Genomic DNA, 15,872 nt, shown 5'->3' on the forward strand with positions numbered 1-15,872 from the left:
AATCAACAAGTATAAACTCCTCTGTTGTGTGCACTACACCATGCTAAGGACTGTTTGGAATACAGAGGTGTTTAAACCGGAGCCACGCTTCTTCAGCATCTCTGAATGTATTTTGAAAGAAAAGACACACACATGGAGCAGCTGGATAACAAGCCCACATGTAATAAAGTGCTAAACTGCGTGGTACAGACAAGTGCAAAAGGAATTAGCAGTATGCGGATACACACCATGATTGCACTGCCTTGCCTATGCTGTGTTATTTAGAGGATTATTCAGACTAGAGCCAAAGATGATTAAGATCTGGGCACCTTGGCTGGATGTTCTATGGGTGAATGTTTTTGTATTATTTAAATCTTCCAGCTAGAAGAAGATTGGAATCACTGTCTGTTTCTGTTTAGTTCTTATAGCCTCTGGGATATTTACAGAAGGATCAGTTATACACATACCTGAACAAGTTTGGTGGCAGTGTCTAAAAGTATGACTCATGATCCTTTTGGGGCAGATGGGAAAACTTCTAGAAGTTAGGACTAAGAAAGTTATACAAAATTTGAAAAACTTTAGTCTAGGGCTTGAGGAAAAAAACCCAGCATACCTAGGTATAAAATACATTTTAATTAAATAGTTAGCAAACTAATCACTGTTTTGCATCTCTTACACATCTATTGACCACTCAGAAAATTTCTCCCAAATTTCAGTTGCACGAAATTTTCCTTGTGCTGTTAGAATTCTATTTGGCATATCTTCCCCTCTAGAGGGTAATGTACCTCATCATAATTAGGCTCTTTTTTTGGATAGGCACTCTAGGAATCAGTCACTGAATTATACGTTTTGACTTATGTGTTCATTTATTTTGTTTGGGGAAGAGGGAGGTGGATAATTAACTGCCCTATTGTGGAGAAGAAAAATGCGGGTATGTTGAACTTTGCTCTATCCAAAGGTATCCAAAAATTCAATTAGAAGGAGGAGAAAGAAGGAGTGCTAGAAAAGTTCTAGAAAAATATTCCTGATTATAAGTGGAAAAAGATAATATTCTATATAATTTTACCTTGAATAATTATTCAGTTGGATACATTATTGCTCTAATTGTATAAAAATAGAGTTTCCTTGAAGCTAAAATTTCCATTGCTGATTTTGAAGTTCATTTGAACATCAGTAATTAAAAAGTGAACAATGCTCCAAGCCCTCTAAGGGCTGCACGCTCCAGATCCCTAGGAAGGGTTAACGACCCATGGCCAACCAGGAAGACAAGCTGTGCTAAGGAAACGGAGCTCTCAGCGATGCCATTCAATCTGTCCACGGCCTTAAGTTGTCACGATAAAGATTAACTACTCTCCTTAGAGTACAGAGGGAACTGATTTTTATTTGAAGCAGTTCTCGGAGATCATAGGCCCAGCTTAGAGGGTTGAAAGTCTGTGCTGAGCCAGGCTGCACCTTCTATTCACTGCTTAAATACTCAGCACCTGGATGCACTCTGGGTCAGGTGAGTCCATAGATGGCTAGCTATTAATGGAATGTGAGAGTTCAGAGCATTCCTGCCCTTCTTCCCATAGCCTGGGATGTACGGTGCAAAGCCCAGCCCTCAACATTCTCTTCAGCTTTTAGTTTGCACAACAACCATAGCACTCTCAAGAATAAACGGGATCAAAGGGCAATCTACATCAAGTGAGAGAGCTCTTTCACAGGTATCACGGGGGCAACTGAAATTACTGGAGAGTCTCTCAAATGACGGAGGCGACAATGGGAGAACATGGAGGCTCACCACCTTATTTTTACCCCTTAAGAATAGACGTTAATTGATGCTAACTGGGTCTTTCCGGGATTGGGTATTTTAAAATCTGTATTTTATGTGCTGTGCTTAAATACTTATAGAAACTCATCCCCTTAATACTGAAAGATGCCATGGAGTTTTCAACTGTTGAATTTCAATTGCCTTACGAATCCAAGGATTTTACTCATAGAGACTATTAATGAACATGGTTAATGAGGTTGTGCTATTGTGGAAAAAACTGAAGCAAAGAGGAGTAAAGGGGTTGGCATAGTGAGTGGAAGAATTTGAACCGGAACACTTAGCTAAATGAGACATTTCAAGTATAGTGTGTGAGTATCTGTTTAGAGGTAGAACAACCAGCCCAGGTAAATTTTAATAAAAGTGAAGGAGCTGTCAGTTTATTTAGACTAATATGCTTGAATATTTGTAACTATAACTTGGTACAAGTATTTAATGCATGATACTGAATTGTGACAAGTATGTATTTGTAAGGAAAGACCCCTATGCCAAAGGTACAGTTGTTGTTAATTTACCTGAAAGATGTAAGAAATGCATTTTTTAGGATTGATAAAATTTTAAAAGCCTAGTCATTTATTCCATTGTCACCTTAATGCTGTTTAAGAGCACAAGTTTTACTCTTTACTTTTAAATGACTACTGCTTTATAGAGCTCCTCTTTTCTTAATCTAGGGCAATCCAGTGCTCATTTGGCCCTGGATAGTGGGAGAGAAAGGTTTTAAATACCATCAGGTCAATTGTTTTTGCCATCAGAGAGTTAAGAGTAATGATGGACTCAATGTAAATTAAAGCCTCCATAGATGAAAATTAGGAATATCTGATTAAATAACTTGCACAGATTAAACTTTTGGAGGGGAGTGTGAGTGGGTGAAGTACAGAGTGGCAAAGGGGCGACTGTATGGATGGCTTCTCTCCCCTCTCCCTCCGTCCTCCTCTCGCTCCTTCCTTCTCACTAAATCATCTCCATTAAGTGTCTTGAATACTTTGTAGAATGAGGTGGGATATGAATAAATAAACTAGAAACTTCATAATTGAAATATGACAAGTCTTGAGAGATTCAATGTATCCTCTGGCAGTATCTCAGAATCTCAACTTTCTTTTTAGAAGGGATAGGCTCCCTGTGGCAAGTTACACTTCACTTTCTCCTCTCACCTCTTAGGACAACCTTAAGATTCCCATCAAGATTCTACTTTAACTACTGGTTTAAACTCCATGATCGAATATCAGTTACACGATGTTATTTCAGAATCGAATTGTCTTTCACTGAGTTCTCTGTCATCCCTGTTTCTAAATGTCACAGATTATAAAGAAATATGTAAAAGATTAGGTTCTTAGCGATGATTCTAATCTTTAAAAAATAAAGCCAAGTTTGGCACTCCATATCCAGAATGTAAATTCCTTGTAATATATATGAAAAGTCATCAGATCAATACTGAAAAACAGACCAATATTAGGTTTCTCCATGATACTCTGATATTGAGTATTAACTCTGACCTGAGGTGCTTGCAAGAATGAAAGAGATGGAAGTGGAGTCTGCATGCCATATACAGATACAGCTATTTTAAATACAATGCCTATGATGATTTCTGCGTCATTGTCACCTAGCAATTGAATATTTTCTTACTCCCGCTCCACTGTCATTGTCTTAGTCTAACACCATTATCTCTCACCTAGTCTTCAATAACTTCCTTCGCTTCGTCCCAGCTTACTGGACATGTATTCACTACCAAATGTGAAATAGATAGCTAGTGGGAAGCAGCCATATAGCACACGGAGATCAGCTCAGTGCTTTGTGACCACCTAGAGGGGTGGGATACGGAGGGTGGAAGGGAGACGCAAGAGGGAGGAGATGTGGGGATATGTGTATCTGTATAGCTGATGCACTTCGTTATACAGTAGCAACTAACACACCATTGTAAAGGAATTATACCCCAATAAAGATGTTAAAAAAAACACAACTTCCTTGCTTTCAACTTGCCCCTCTACAATCAATTCTCCACATATATCAACTAGAGTCATCCTTTAAAGATGTAAAGGTCATGCCCACTTAAAAACCCTGGACAGCTTCCATTGCAGTGCCATAAAACCCAGCACCTAGCCTGGCCCTTGATCTGGTTGATCCTCAGCTCTCTGACCTCATCTTTTATACTCTCCCCTCAATGACTGCTCTACAGCCACACTGGCTTTCCTTCACATTCTAAAATGTGCCAAGCTCTTTCCCAATTTAGGAATTTACACATGCTTTTGCCTCTTCTAGTGTGTTGCCTGACTTCCATCCCCACCCAGTCCCCATGACTAGCATCTTATTTTCCTACAGAGTTCATTGGCTTAAACATCGCCTCTGCAGAGGGTCCTTCTATAAGCAATTTGCCAACAATGTTCCATCTCTTATTAGAGCTCACATCTGTTTTCTTTAATACTTTTTTTAGAACTTATAAGTTGTAATTGTATATTTTTCTGTTGATATGGTAGTACTAATATTTTTAAATACTTCCCAGTTTATGTTTCTTTAGCAGTCTTTCTCTCTCTGCCCCCAATCGGCCTTCTAGATCCAGAAAGTAAAAAAAAGAACAGGTACTTGACCTTTTTAGTGAGTCAGTAGACTTGGAAATGAAGCTTGGAGGAGAGAGAGGGTTATCTGTTGGGCTGGCTAAAAAGTGTCTTTGATTTTTAAGTAAAAATAACAGACACATTTTTCATTTTTACCAAGAACTTTATTGAACACTGTATTCACCCTCTTATTCCACTACCTTCTGCCATTTTTCAGGCAACTTAATAATTCCATCTTCCCAAAACTTATCTTTTTGAGCAGAGAACTGTTCCAGGTGTCTTTTACAGTCTTCCAGGGAATTGAAATATTTTCCATTAAGAGAATTTTGTAAAGACCAAAATAAATGGAAATCTGAAGGCACAATGTCTGGTGAATACAGCAGATGAATCAGAACTTCCCAGCCAAGCTGTAACAGTTTTTGCCTGGTCATCAAAGAAACATGCGCTCTTTCGTTAACCTGATGGAAGATTATGCATTTTCTGTTGACTAATTCTGGACGCTTTTTGTCGAGTGCTGCTTTCAGCTGGTCTAACTGGTAGCAGTACTTGTTGGAATTAATCGTTTGGTTTTCCAGAAGGAGTTCTTAATACAGGATTCCCTTCCAATCCCACCATATATACATAACCTTCTTTGAAGACCAGCCTTTGGTGTGGTTGGTGGTGGTTTATTTCGCTTGCCCCACGATCTCTTCCATTCCACGTTATTGTACAGTATCCACTTTTCATCACCCATCACAATGTTTTAAAAACGGAATGTTTTTGTTACGTTTAAGGAGAGAATTGCATGAGGAAACACCATCAAGAAGGTTTTTCTTGCTTAACTTACGTGGAACCCAAACATAAAAGCGATTAACATAAGCAAGCTGTGGCAAATGATTTTCAGCACTTGATTTGGACATTTTGAGTATGTCAGCTATCTCCCGTGTGGTATAACGTCGACTATTCTCAATTAATGTCTCGATTCGATAACTATCAACTTCAACTGGTCGACCCGACCCTGGAAGCATCCTCCAGCGAGAAATCTCCAGCACGAAACTTTACAAAGCACTTTGGGCACATTCGATCAGTCACAGCACCTTCTTCATGCATTGCACAAGTCTTTTTTTGCGTTTCGGTTGCATTTTTACCTTTCTTGAAATAATAACGCATAATATGCTGAAAATGTTGCTTTTTTTCCTTCCACCTTCAATATTGAAATGGCTACACCAATTTTGATAAGATTTTTATAATGCACGCTGACGTGACAGCTGTCACATACAATCTAACAAAATTGTTTTGAATGAAGTTAAAGACAACTAAGTGCTACTAGAGCCACCTTACGGAGAAAAACAAACGAACCTTTTAGCCCACCCAACAGACTCCTTTAGCTCCTTGTTAGCTTGCTAAATGCCAGGTGTGAGCAACTAAACCTATAATTCTATATAAGGATAGTCTAATAAAAAAAGAGGAATTGAAGAGAAACTCAACTCCTTCTAAGCCCCGGGCAAGTGTAGGAAGAAGAGAACTTAACAGACAGAGGTAGGAGGATGAAGATGTTGGATATTTGGGTCTCGAAACCTCTGTAGGCCTCAGTTAGATTAGGTGTGGGTGACATTAAGCACAGGGAGCAACTGCCCACTCCTCCCAATTTGGCAGGATGGCAAGGAGATCACTGAGCAGGAGATCCCCCACATTGACATGGACACCCAGCATCATGCACAGGGTAGGATGGCATGTCCAGACAGGGAACATGTAGCTTGCCCTTCTAAGCCTCCTTTGTTTCCTGTGTAGAGTGAACATTTTGTTGAAGGCTGGAGATTCAGCCGAGGAGCATCCTCGGGCCTGCAACAGAAACAGGAAGGGATTTCCTGGGCCTTGTCAGCAGATATGGGACATGATGCCGTCTCAGAGGCCTGCAGCTAGAGAGAGAAAAGGGGGGACCAGTTCAGGGAGAAGGGCCAAAAGAACAGGTTAAAGGGATCATAGACTGCAGAGAGCAGCCGATGCCTGCAGGATGGACCAGACCAGTCACTCCTTATGGAATTCCTCATCATTCCATTCTGAGACTAGAGAAGGAGGGCACAGTGGGGTCCAAAGGATCCTTCACTGTGCCAGTACAACTCACAAAAGACTTTCACCCAACATAAATCCTGGTACCACCTTGGAGAGGAAGACAGAGGGAGTAGGAATAGCCTAAAGATAAGAGAGACTGAGTTATTATCCATAAAAGACTGAGGATTACCTAAAAAGGGTGGTTTAAAATATTGGAATGGGCTAGGTTATAAATGGCATTGTACTAATTTTCTTCTACTAGGTGGGGCTTTGAGAATTAGTTACAGAACTATAAAAGAGCTACATTTTCCCCCTGCTCCTATGAGTTGTAGTGGATAAATTCTGTCTCCCTCTTACGTTTGCTATATATATCGTATGAGGACAGGAGTCACACTGTCACATCTCTTGCTCTTGATATACTGCTCATATATAGTAAGTGTCCAACAAATCTGCTGAATGAACGAATGAACATTAGTCAAGAATTCTGCACAGACATTTCTTAGACAACCATTAAGGAAAAGAGAATGTTCAACCAGCTATCTATGTCTAGGAGAACTGAGTCTCTTAATGAACCTGGCAGTGTAATGAAGAGTAAAAACATTAGAATTGGATCTGATTTCTACCTCTGGTTCTGCCACTAAATATCTGTGTGGCTTGGAGTAAATCTTAGATTTTGTTTCAGATATCAGTGTATGAATGTAAAATTTAATCTCAGCTTCTTCAGTAATTTTTATAGCTGTTAGTTTCCTAATGGGTTCAGTAAACATTTTCCAACCATCTATTTACTATCTATTTATTTAGATTAATAACTGTTGAATGTCAGCTTTTCAGAAGGAAGATGTTTTCTAATAAACGTAGTTATACTGCCAGCCACTATTATATAAGAAACAAAAGCTTTTGTTCTAGTTCAGTTACATTAATTACGGGAAACTGGCAATACCCCAAATTCTTTTCCTTCTGAAATGACCTTACCTGGGTTATCAGTAATGGGTACCTAGTCATATCCAATCACTATTTACTTTGTGTCCTTACCCACATATCCAGGTGGAATTTAATGACCCAGTGCTGGGCTCAAGAACCTGACCAAAGACCTACTTTCCATAAAATTCAAGAACAGCTTCAGTTATTCAGAAATTTTTCCTTAAATAGTATTTCTCAGTGCAGAGGAGAAACAAACCCCAGTGGAGTCATAAATGAAGCCTTTGAAGGTAAGTTTGATTCTTCTTCAGAATTTTTGGGTTTTCTCTACAGTGTGAACTGAATAAGGTTAAAATGGGATGTACGTGGAAGACATCTTACAGTGCGTAAGAAGAATAATATACTGGCACCATCCTCATAATCAAGTATTTATTGTACTCCTCTTTGAAAATAATTTTGATTCGTTCATTAAATTAAAAAAAAAGAATAATGGTATGGCCCCTGGATTTATAATTTCAGATAGTAAGGATGAGAATTAACATGTTAGACTATATTTTCATGAGGCCTGTTCTCTCCGCCCTCCACCCCTCATGCCAGTTTGCACCTCAGTGGCAGAGTTGAGTTAATTATAGTTGATGGTACATTATCGTCACTGGTCTATGCAAGACTTCTCTTTCATTTGTTTGTTTAGTCCCTTTATCTCCATATTCCTCTCCTGTTCTATTTCCTCCCTCCACCTGCCAGGCAGCCATACTAATGTCTTTAATGTGTATCTTTTAATTTGTTGTATATTGTATGCATGGATACTATCGTGTTATGTAATGCTTCTTTTCTTTCTTTTTCATTAAGTACTGTGTTTTTAAGAGTCATCCATGTTGCTATGTATATGTCTAATCTGGTGCTTTTAACTGCTACTTAGTTTGCTATGATTATTGTAGTGGGTCACACCTTGCTAAGGTCTACTGTGATTCTATTACAGTATTTTGGTATTAAAACACAGTAGTCACTTAATTCATTTCCAAAATCAGATTTACAATACATTTGCCTAATTGGCTGCAGAAAAATAAATTTTAAAACGATCCTTTCCAGCTGCTCTTAAACTTCATCCCATTATTAAAAGTTCATAGGACCCTTTGTTTTTTTTCAAATGCAAACATTCTTGCTTAGAAATAAACCTGGCAAGATTGACCATGACTCAGAATCCCTCAGAAATTAAGACTCTCCGTCTCTGCACTGATTGATTACACAATGGCTGATGGTTGCCCTGGAGTCATCTCTCTACAGTGAGACCTTCACTGTGAGTGATGCACTTGACTAATAATGGCAGGGAAAAATACGAAGCCCAAGGACGAATATCTGCTTGTCTTGTTTGCTGTGTTTCTGACTATACATTTTGAGTAACTTTGGATCCATGACATGAATGGAGGTAAGACTCTGATCATGAGACTTCTTTAACACAAACAGCTAAGTGACAGATTGGAAAGGGCTGTGCTTGCTTTGAGCATGCGTCCTGATCCTTAACAGAATAAGCCTTGTTAATAATCTCACATTGGCTCTACCTGCCTTCTCATCATGGAACCGAGCTGATTCTAGGAGTGCCAATGGTTGGGCCCTTACAAGTTATAACTGCAAGGCAACCCCATTTTTCTAGAGGGTTCTATACGTATACCTGACTGTGTGAAGATCACCCAGGTTAAGAAAAAACATATCTATAAGCCGTTCTGCATACAATAAAATCCTTCTCGTTTTCTAAACGTTTGCTTAATGTATTCCTTTGAATGAATTTTTGAGAAAATTTAAAAAATTATTTCAACAGATACCTGTTGACTTTTGTGCAAGGCCTAGTATAGTGGTAAGCACCTGAATTTAATGTGTACCATTGGGATGCTTTAAAGAAAAAGAAGAGGCAAGAATATTTCTTTCCCTTGAGAAACTATAGAGTCAGTTTCTTTAATCTTGTGTGTAATGTTTAGTAGTGAGCTGTTCTTCTACTGGTGATTTTAAAAGTTGTCCTTGTCATAGGACTGTGTCTCTATCCACAGGAAAGGTGAGTGTCACCAGTCCACTACTGAATAATACTGTTTTGCTCAAGCCATATGAATCTGCCCCTGCTTGGCCTGGTTCTTATTGGTTGTAACTTCACATATGGAAACTTTAGAGGAACAACAATCTGGGGTGGTTTGCCAATATGTAAAATGAAATCTTTTGTTCCTGAGGTAGATGAATGGCAGTAAGTGGGTTGAGTTGATTGCAGAGATGTTTGAAAGGCAAGCAGAACATGGTTTTGCTTACTGGGCACTGAAAGCATGATCTCCTTACTAAATCACTGCTCTGATCTCTAGAAGGCAAAGCTTAACTACTAAGCCTCTGATTCAGATTTTCTTGTGAATATCATTTTTGTGGCCTTTATAAAATGAAACACAATCATCATCTTCTTAAAGGTTTAAAAAAGAATTTTTATGTTATTTTACAATCCATCAAAAAAGTGACTCCTGATCCTTTCCAATTTTTCTTCTAACTTTACTAGTAATTAATCTCTGTAATAGTTCTTGCTATATTATTTTTATAACTGTATTTAAAGATCTTTATTAGAAAAGTAATTTATGTTTATTGTTTAAAAAACATATAAAAGTATCTAAGCAGCATAAAAAGTTAGTCTCTTACTTCTTCCCTGTCCTTACTCCCCGTGCTAGCCATTGTTTGTGATTTGATTATATACTTCCAGATATTTTATATGCATATACAACTATTTACAGATGTGTTCATTTGTGTATGTTTGTATACATACACACTGGCTGGTAGTCTAGAGGAATGAGTGAGATGTAGATTCTCTGGTCAGTTCTCCACCATTTTTCTTTTTTTTAACAAATGAGCTTATTTTCGAAGATTTGGTGAGCAGATGATTTTAAACTACATCTTCTGCCAGAAGCCAGGAGGCATTCTGTTGCCATTGAGAGGGAATTCATGTTCTGTGGGAGTCCTGCGGCAGCATGCCAAACCTACACTGTATGGCAGAGGGAGAGTCAATAAAAGCCACTGAGAGGTTAATCCTAAACTGAGTCCTACAGAGGGGTGAGAAGAAGGTATCTCAGGATGGAAGGAGCAGTATGTAGAAAGTCAGGGAATAATAGAGAATGGGGGTTCACAGAACTGCAGGTAGTTTATCACACCTGACGGTGGGAAATGGCAAGTGATGAAACTGGAGGAACGGTGGTCACACTAATCACATAAGAAATGAAAATTAATGAAAGCTGAAATAATGAATGGTGACAGGTATAGAAAGAAGGATATGGAAACCAGACTTACCACAGGGGTAGATGCTAGAGGATTTGGCATCTAATTGGGTGAAGAAGAGAGAGGAGACGATAGTGAATCCCAGTGATTTGAGAAACTAGGTGCAAAGCCATGCTCTTCCCAAAGGCGGGGGCACAGGAGGAGGAACAGCTTTACGCATGTTTGGTTTGAGCTGAATGTGGGAGAAATGAAGAAGCCCAGCATTCAGTTGGAAATACAGGTAGTTGAAGTCAAGGGTGTAATTGAGGTTATTCAATTGAAGTGTATAGAATTAGAAGAGAAGTAAACAGTGGATGGGACCCAGAAAACGGCCAATATATGAGGGACTGACAAAGAAAGATGATGGGCACTGAGAGGAGAAGTCAGAAAGGGAAGAGGAAGGCTGTCATGGAAATCCAAAGGAGAGAGGCTCACAGACTTGAGAGTGGTCAAATGCTGCAGAGATAAAGAGTTCCATAGGGTTGCGAGGAATTTACAGTTGACTTATGTTATATTTTAAAATTCAACTCCTTGCTCACGGAAGCCTTTCCTTCTAATGAGTACAGACATTTTATATAAAAATTACGGAGGCTGTCATAATGGGTGTTAGAGGGCCTGAGAGCTTAGTTTTACCTTAGGGTCTACCAGAAGTCTCCATGAACCCTTAAGAAAATCCTTTCACCATATAGCATTACCTAGTTCATCTATGAGACCGAGGTAACAGTACATATAGAGAACAAAACTCTTTTTGTGAATGGCTTTTAATTGCAGTATTAGTTAACTTTATTTTAGCACTCTTTTATATATCACTTGTGCTATATAAATTTAACTCATTAAATCCTCACAATAGCCCTATGAAGTGGGCATTATAATATTACCATTTTACAGCTGAAAAGATTGAGGTTAGTAACTTGCCCATGGTCATCCTGCTGAATGGGGCTGGAGTAGGACTCTATTCTAGAGCCTTTGCTCTCATCCTTCACAGAGACGTGGCTATGGTTAGAAAACTGCTCCCACACTCTCCCCACTTTGTTTTCTTTGGTATGCTGATTTATTTAGGTGCTAAGTTGTTGAAAGACTGAATTAAAATTCTAAATAATATTTAAAAAAATAGAGAAGCAGACATAATGAGGCAGAATAAGGATGCAGGAAGAGGTTAACAGGGAATATAATCAAACTCTGATAATTTAGATAGAAACAAGTAGTTCTGTGCCGTGACAGATATAGAATTTTGGTACAAGAGAAATTCACATTCTGAGATTTACAATGAATGTAAATCCTGATGATAAGGAATAGAAAGAGATACAGGGATCACCAAAAATTTTGATAATTCGATGTGACTGAACAAAAGTGGCAGAGAAGGGCTTCCCTGGTGGCGCAGTGGTTGAGAGTCCGCCTGCCGATGTGGGGGACACGGGTTCGTTCCCCGGTCCGGGAAGATCCCACATGCCACAGAGTGGCTGGACCCATGAGCCATGGCTGCTGAGCCTGTGCGTCCGGAGCCTGTGCTCCGCAACGGGAGAGGCCACAACAGTGATAGGCCCGCGTACCACAAAAAAAAAAAAAAAAAAAAAAAAAAAGTGGCAGAGAAGAGAGAAGAAATAGAATGAAAAGCAGAGTTTGCATATTTGCAAAGGATAGAAATCATGGAACAGTCTCTTCAAGGCAAGCCTAAACTTAATTACCTTTTAAGTAAAAGAGAATGCATTTAATAATAGTTTGCTGCTTTGCAGACTGGTGGGCATATTTAACAAAACTGTAAGAAGTCTTCTTTGTTATTGTCGGAGGTATGTAAGAAGAGAGGAAAGCCACTGGGAGGACTTTTTTGAAAAAAAAAAAAAGGCATTAGGATTTCAGGGAGCAATAATACCATGCCTATGCTATGGTCCTACTGACCTAATGGGGTGGAGAGGGGATAGAGAGAGAAGATTAGTAACATATCTGGGGATCTAGTAAAAATATCCCAGTGACTTCATCCAAACATTTGTGTAAACATCACCTCATCAGTCCCAGAGAGTTCCACAGGAAACAAATCTAAATGCTCTTCTGCTGTTCTAAACATAGCCAGTCAGCCAGCATATGTCTTATCTGTAAATATCCTGTCTTACTTGGAAGTCTTTATTTTAATATTTCCCTCTTAAACCAAGGGTTGCCAAGTGCATGCCATCTTTGCTCAGGATCTCTCTCTGCTTTAAGGACCTGCAGGTTTTCTATACAGTAGTTTTTAAACCAAAATAAACAACCTGCCCCATCTCTCATAATTATGCAATAAGAAAATGTACTAATTGCTGAAAGCTTGCCAGGGTCGAGTTACTAAATATTGCCCTAAGTACTATGAACAAATGGAATAGTTAGCTAATGATTTTTCTTTGACATGTTGCACTAGAATTTGTAAAAAGAATTTATTTGCCTTATGTAAAAGGTTTTTTTCCAAATAACTCAATATAGGCAAAAAATTAAATCATGTTTCAGTAGAAAGTTTCCCAATATGCTATTTAATGGACTAAATGTACGGCAGTGAAGCAGCTGATAACATGAGTAGCTATACCTATATTGTAGGTGTACATTTTTGTTGAAATTCTAAACTCCTTTAGCCTGATTTCTTTAAGCCCTTCAGGAATATCATCCTAGTTTCCTCAGTAATCTGGGCTGCCGGGCAATTTAAAGTTAAATATCCTATTTCTTGCTATCATTTTTTGATATTTTCTATTGCTATTATCATGCATAGCAAGTTATTCTTATGAGTTTCTCAATGGCTATAAGTACATATTGACAATAATCATAACAGTTGGATCCTTCCATAGATATTCAGCACTTAGGCACTAACCAAACCTGACATCTGATAAACTTATTTCTGTGGGGGAGATATTTTACAACACTATCTGACTATTTGTGTGATTTGAAATATACTAGAATGATGTTTGAACAATGAAGAGGAATATGGGGTGATGCCCAAGAAGCTGTGAGCCTGTAGCTCGGGCTTCTTGTTCTTCAGCAGTGGGGGAGTGTCTGAAAATGAAATAAACACCTAAGAAGACAGAGCAAGGACAGTGATTCACATGCTTCTTTAATAAAATAGGCTTTGTAGTTCAGGCTTGGAACTTGGTCATAGGTAGATCCGTTAAATTCCATCAGGGAGTAATAGATGCAATGGTGCTTCCCTTAGTCCTTTGAAATTATTTAAATTTTCCCCATATTTCAATTTAAATAAATCCAGCCTGGGTGTAGGTCAGGGCCAAGCACAGAAGCTTGGCAGCCCGGCAGGCCTCACCCACACATTTGGATGCTCTTGTGCTGGAAGTAGGAGGAGGAGAAAGGGAAGGACCTGCATCTATTGACTGGAATGTTTCTGATTAGTAAAACGTGATGCTGTATGAAAGGACAGTAATATTTCTGACTGTAAATTTTTCATCCAGGTAGTAACACCCAGAGATTGGAAAGCATTGTTACAAAGCAAATAATTCCCACAATATACATTTGCATATTTATCTTGTTGACTCCCTAGAATTTTGCGGAATGTTTCAGAAACCCTGCAATTAGGTTTCAACAAGAATTCTTATACTTTTCTAAGTAAGAAGGTCAGCTTCTAAGTAGAGAAAGACAAAATAATATGAGCACAATTGTGAAGAAGGTCAAACTACCCTCTGGCTGCCCATCTTTCTATTGCCAGGCCCACCTCACAAACATGTGTGTCTGGAGTCAGTGCCTCTCAAGGACTCCTGCAGGGCACACTGCCCACCACCTTCCTGTCACACAGCACGGCAGCTCCACTCTCCCCTCAGGGAGGTGAACATGAGGACACAGACTAGAGCCAGACAGTTTAGGTTCAAATTCTAGTTGTGTGACCTTGGGAAAATTGTTAAACTCCTCTGTCCTCAATCTCCTCATCTGTTAAATGGAGATAGTGCCAATACTGACTTAACAGGAGAATGAGTTAATATATGCATTTCGCTTAGAACAGTGCCTGGTACGTAGTAAGTACTCTGTAAGTATTAATAACAATTATTATTATTATATTTCATATCAGTGCTTATCACCACCCAACATAAATTTAGTTTTGCACTAGTTTATTGTCTGTCTCTCCCCATTAGAATGTAAACCCCAAATAGCAACAAATGTGTTTTGTTCACTGCTGTATCATCAATACCTAGGACACAGCCTGGTGTGCAGTAGGCATGCAATAGATATTAGCTTAATAAATGATTAAATTACTTTATCTAAAGAAATACATCTTTAAAGGTAGGTATTTTAGCTGATGTGGCAAGATGAAAGGGTAAGCACTTCACACAAAAAGGGCTGCCCTAGGGCCACTTAATTCCTGTCACAAAGACCATGACCTGTTTCACCTGTTATGGCAGAGTTAATCACCTCTGTGCTCTCATCACTTTATGTATTCCTTTCTTATATACGCACACATGACCTTCCATGGTACTATTTCTGCTTTCCTACTACACTGCAGTAGCGTCAAGGACAGGGAACATGTCTTGGACTTTTGTGTTCCCTTAGTGGTCATCATAAATATTTGCTGAACCAACGGGTAAGGCTGGGGTTGTTCTAATTCTCATACAGCCTGGATAGTACAGATAAAGGAAACCAAACAGATGCTAGAATAACTTTTGTATTTTTTTTCACAGATGAAGATGGTCATATGATTTGTTTGAATTCAGATGACGTTATGTCACCTGCTTTACTGGAAACCAAGAACCAAGAAGGGTTAAACTATGTGATACTGGCTACGGAATGCAGACAAGGTGAAGCAAATTCTGAGGGTCCTCTAAGCTCCAAGGCATCTGAATCTTGTGGTCTGAGGAAAGAAGAGAAGGAATCACATGCAGACAAAGACATCTGCCAAGAAAAACAAGTGGCTTACTGCCCTCCTGGCAAGCCCGAGGGCCTGAACTATGCCTGTCTCACTCACAGTGGATGTGGAGATGGGTCTGATTAATAGCTCTGTTTGGGAAATGCAGAGCTGAGAGGAACACTCCTCCCATTAAGTAGTGGCTGAAAGAAAGCCTAGTAGAATGATACATGTTGTGGGTGGTGGTCTATGACTCTGCATTAACACAGGGAAGTTCCTGAGTTCTCATCTTGGCCCCAAGAGCCATTTGGTTTTAGTTGTGACAATCCCATACCAACTCTCTAACCTTCAGCAGGATTCTGAGGTGAACCTCTGAGCATTTGGGAAAGCTTAGAAAGACTTATGAGTCTGGAAATGAAACTGTGATTCCTCACCCCGAGGTCCCTTAGGCCACTGCCCACCCTTCAGTCTGGGCTGTAAGAGAAACATCTTAGTTAGATGGTTAAAGACTCAACAC

The 15,872-nt window shown here is 39.2% G+C and overlaps 1 protein-coding gene across 1 annotated transcript in view; it reads left to right on the forward strand.

Moving 5' to 3' along the window:
- ROS1 (ROS proto-oncogene 1, receptor tyrosine kinase) overlaps window positions 1-15,502 on the forward strand; it is a gene marked incomplete at both ends in the record, with an annotated part of 112,468 nt that extends 96,966 nt beyond the window's left edge. The window contains 2 exons of the mRNA XM_082855556.1: window positions 7,411-7,574; window positions 15,192-15,502. Coding sequence (XP_082711682.1) covers window positions 7,411-7,574; window positions 15,192-15,502 — 475 coding nt within the window. The remainder of the gene's footprint in view (window positions 1-7,410; window positions 7,575-15,191) is intronic.
- Window positions 15,503-15,872: the final 370 nt, after the last annotated feature.

This window comes from Leucopleurus acutus, assembly GCF_964270905.1.
Source record: "Leucopleurus acutus genome assembly, chromosome: 15".
Lineage (NCBI taxonomy): Eukaryota > Metazoa > Chordata > Mammalia > Artiodactyla > Delphinidae > Leucopleurus > Leucopleurus acutus.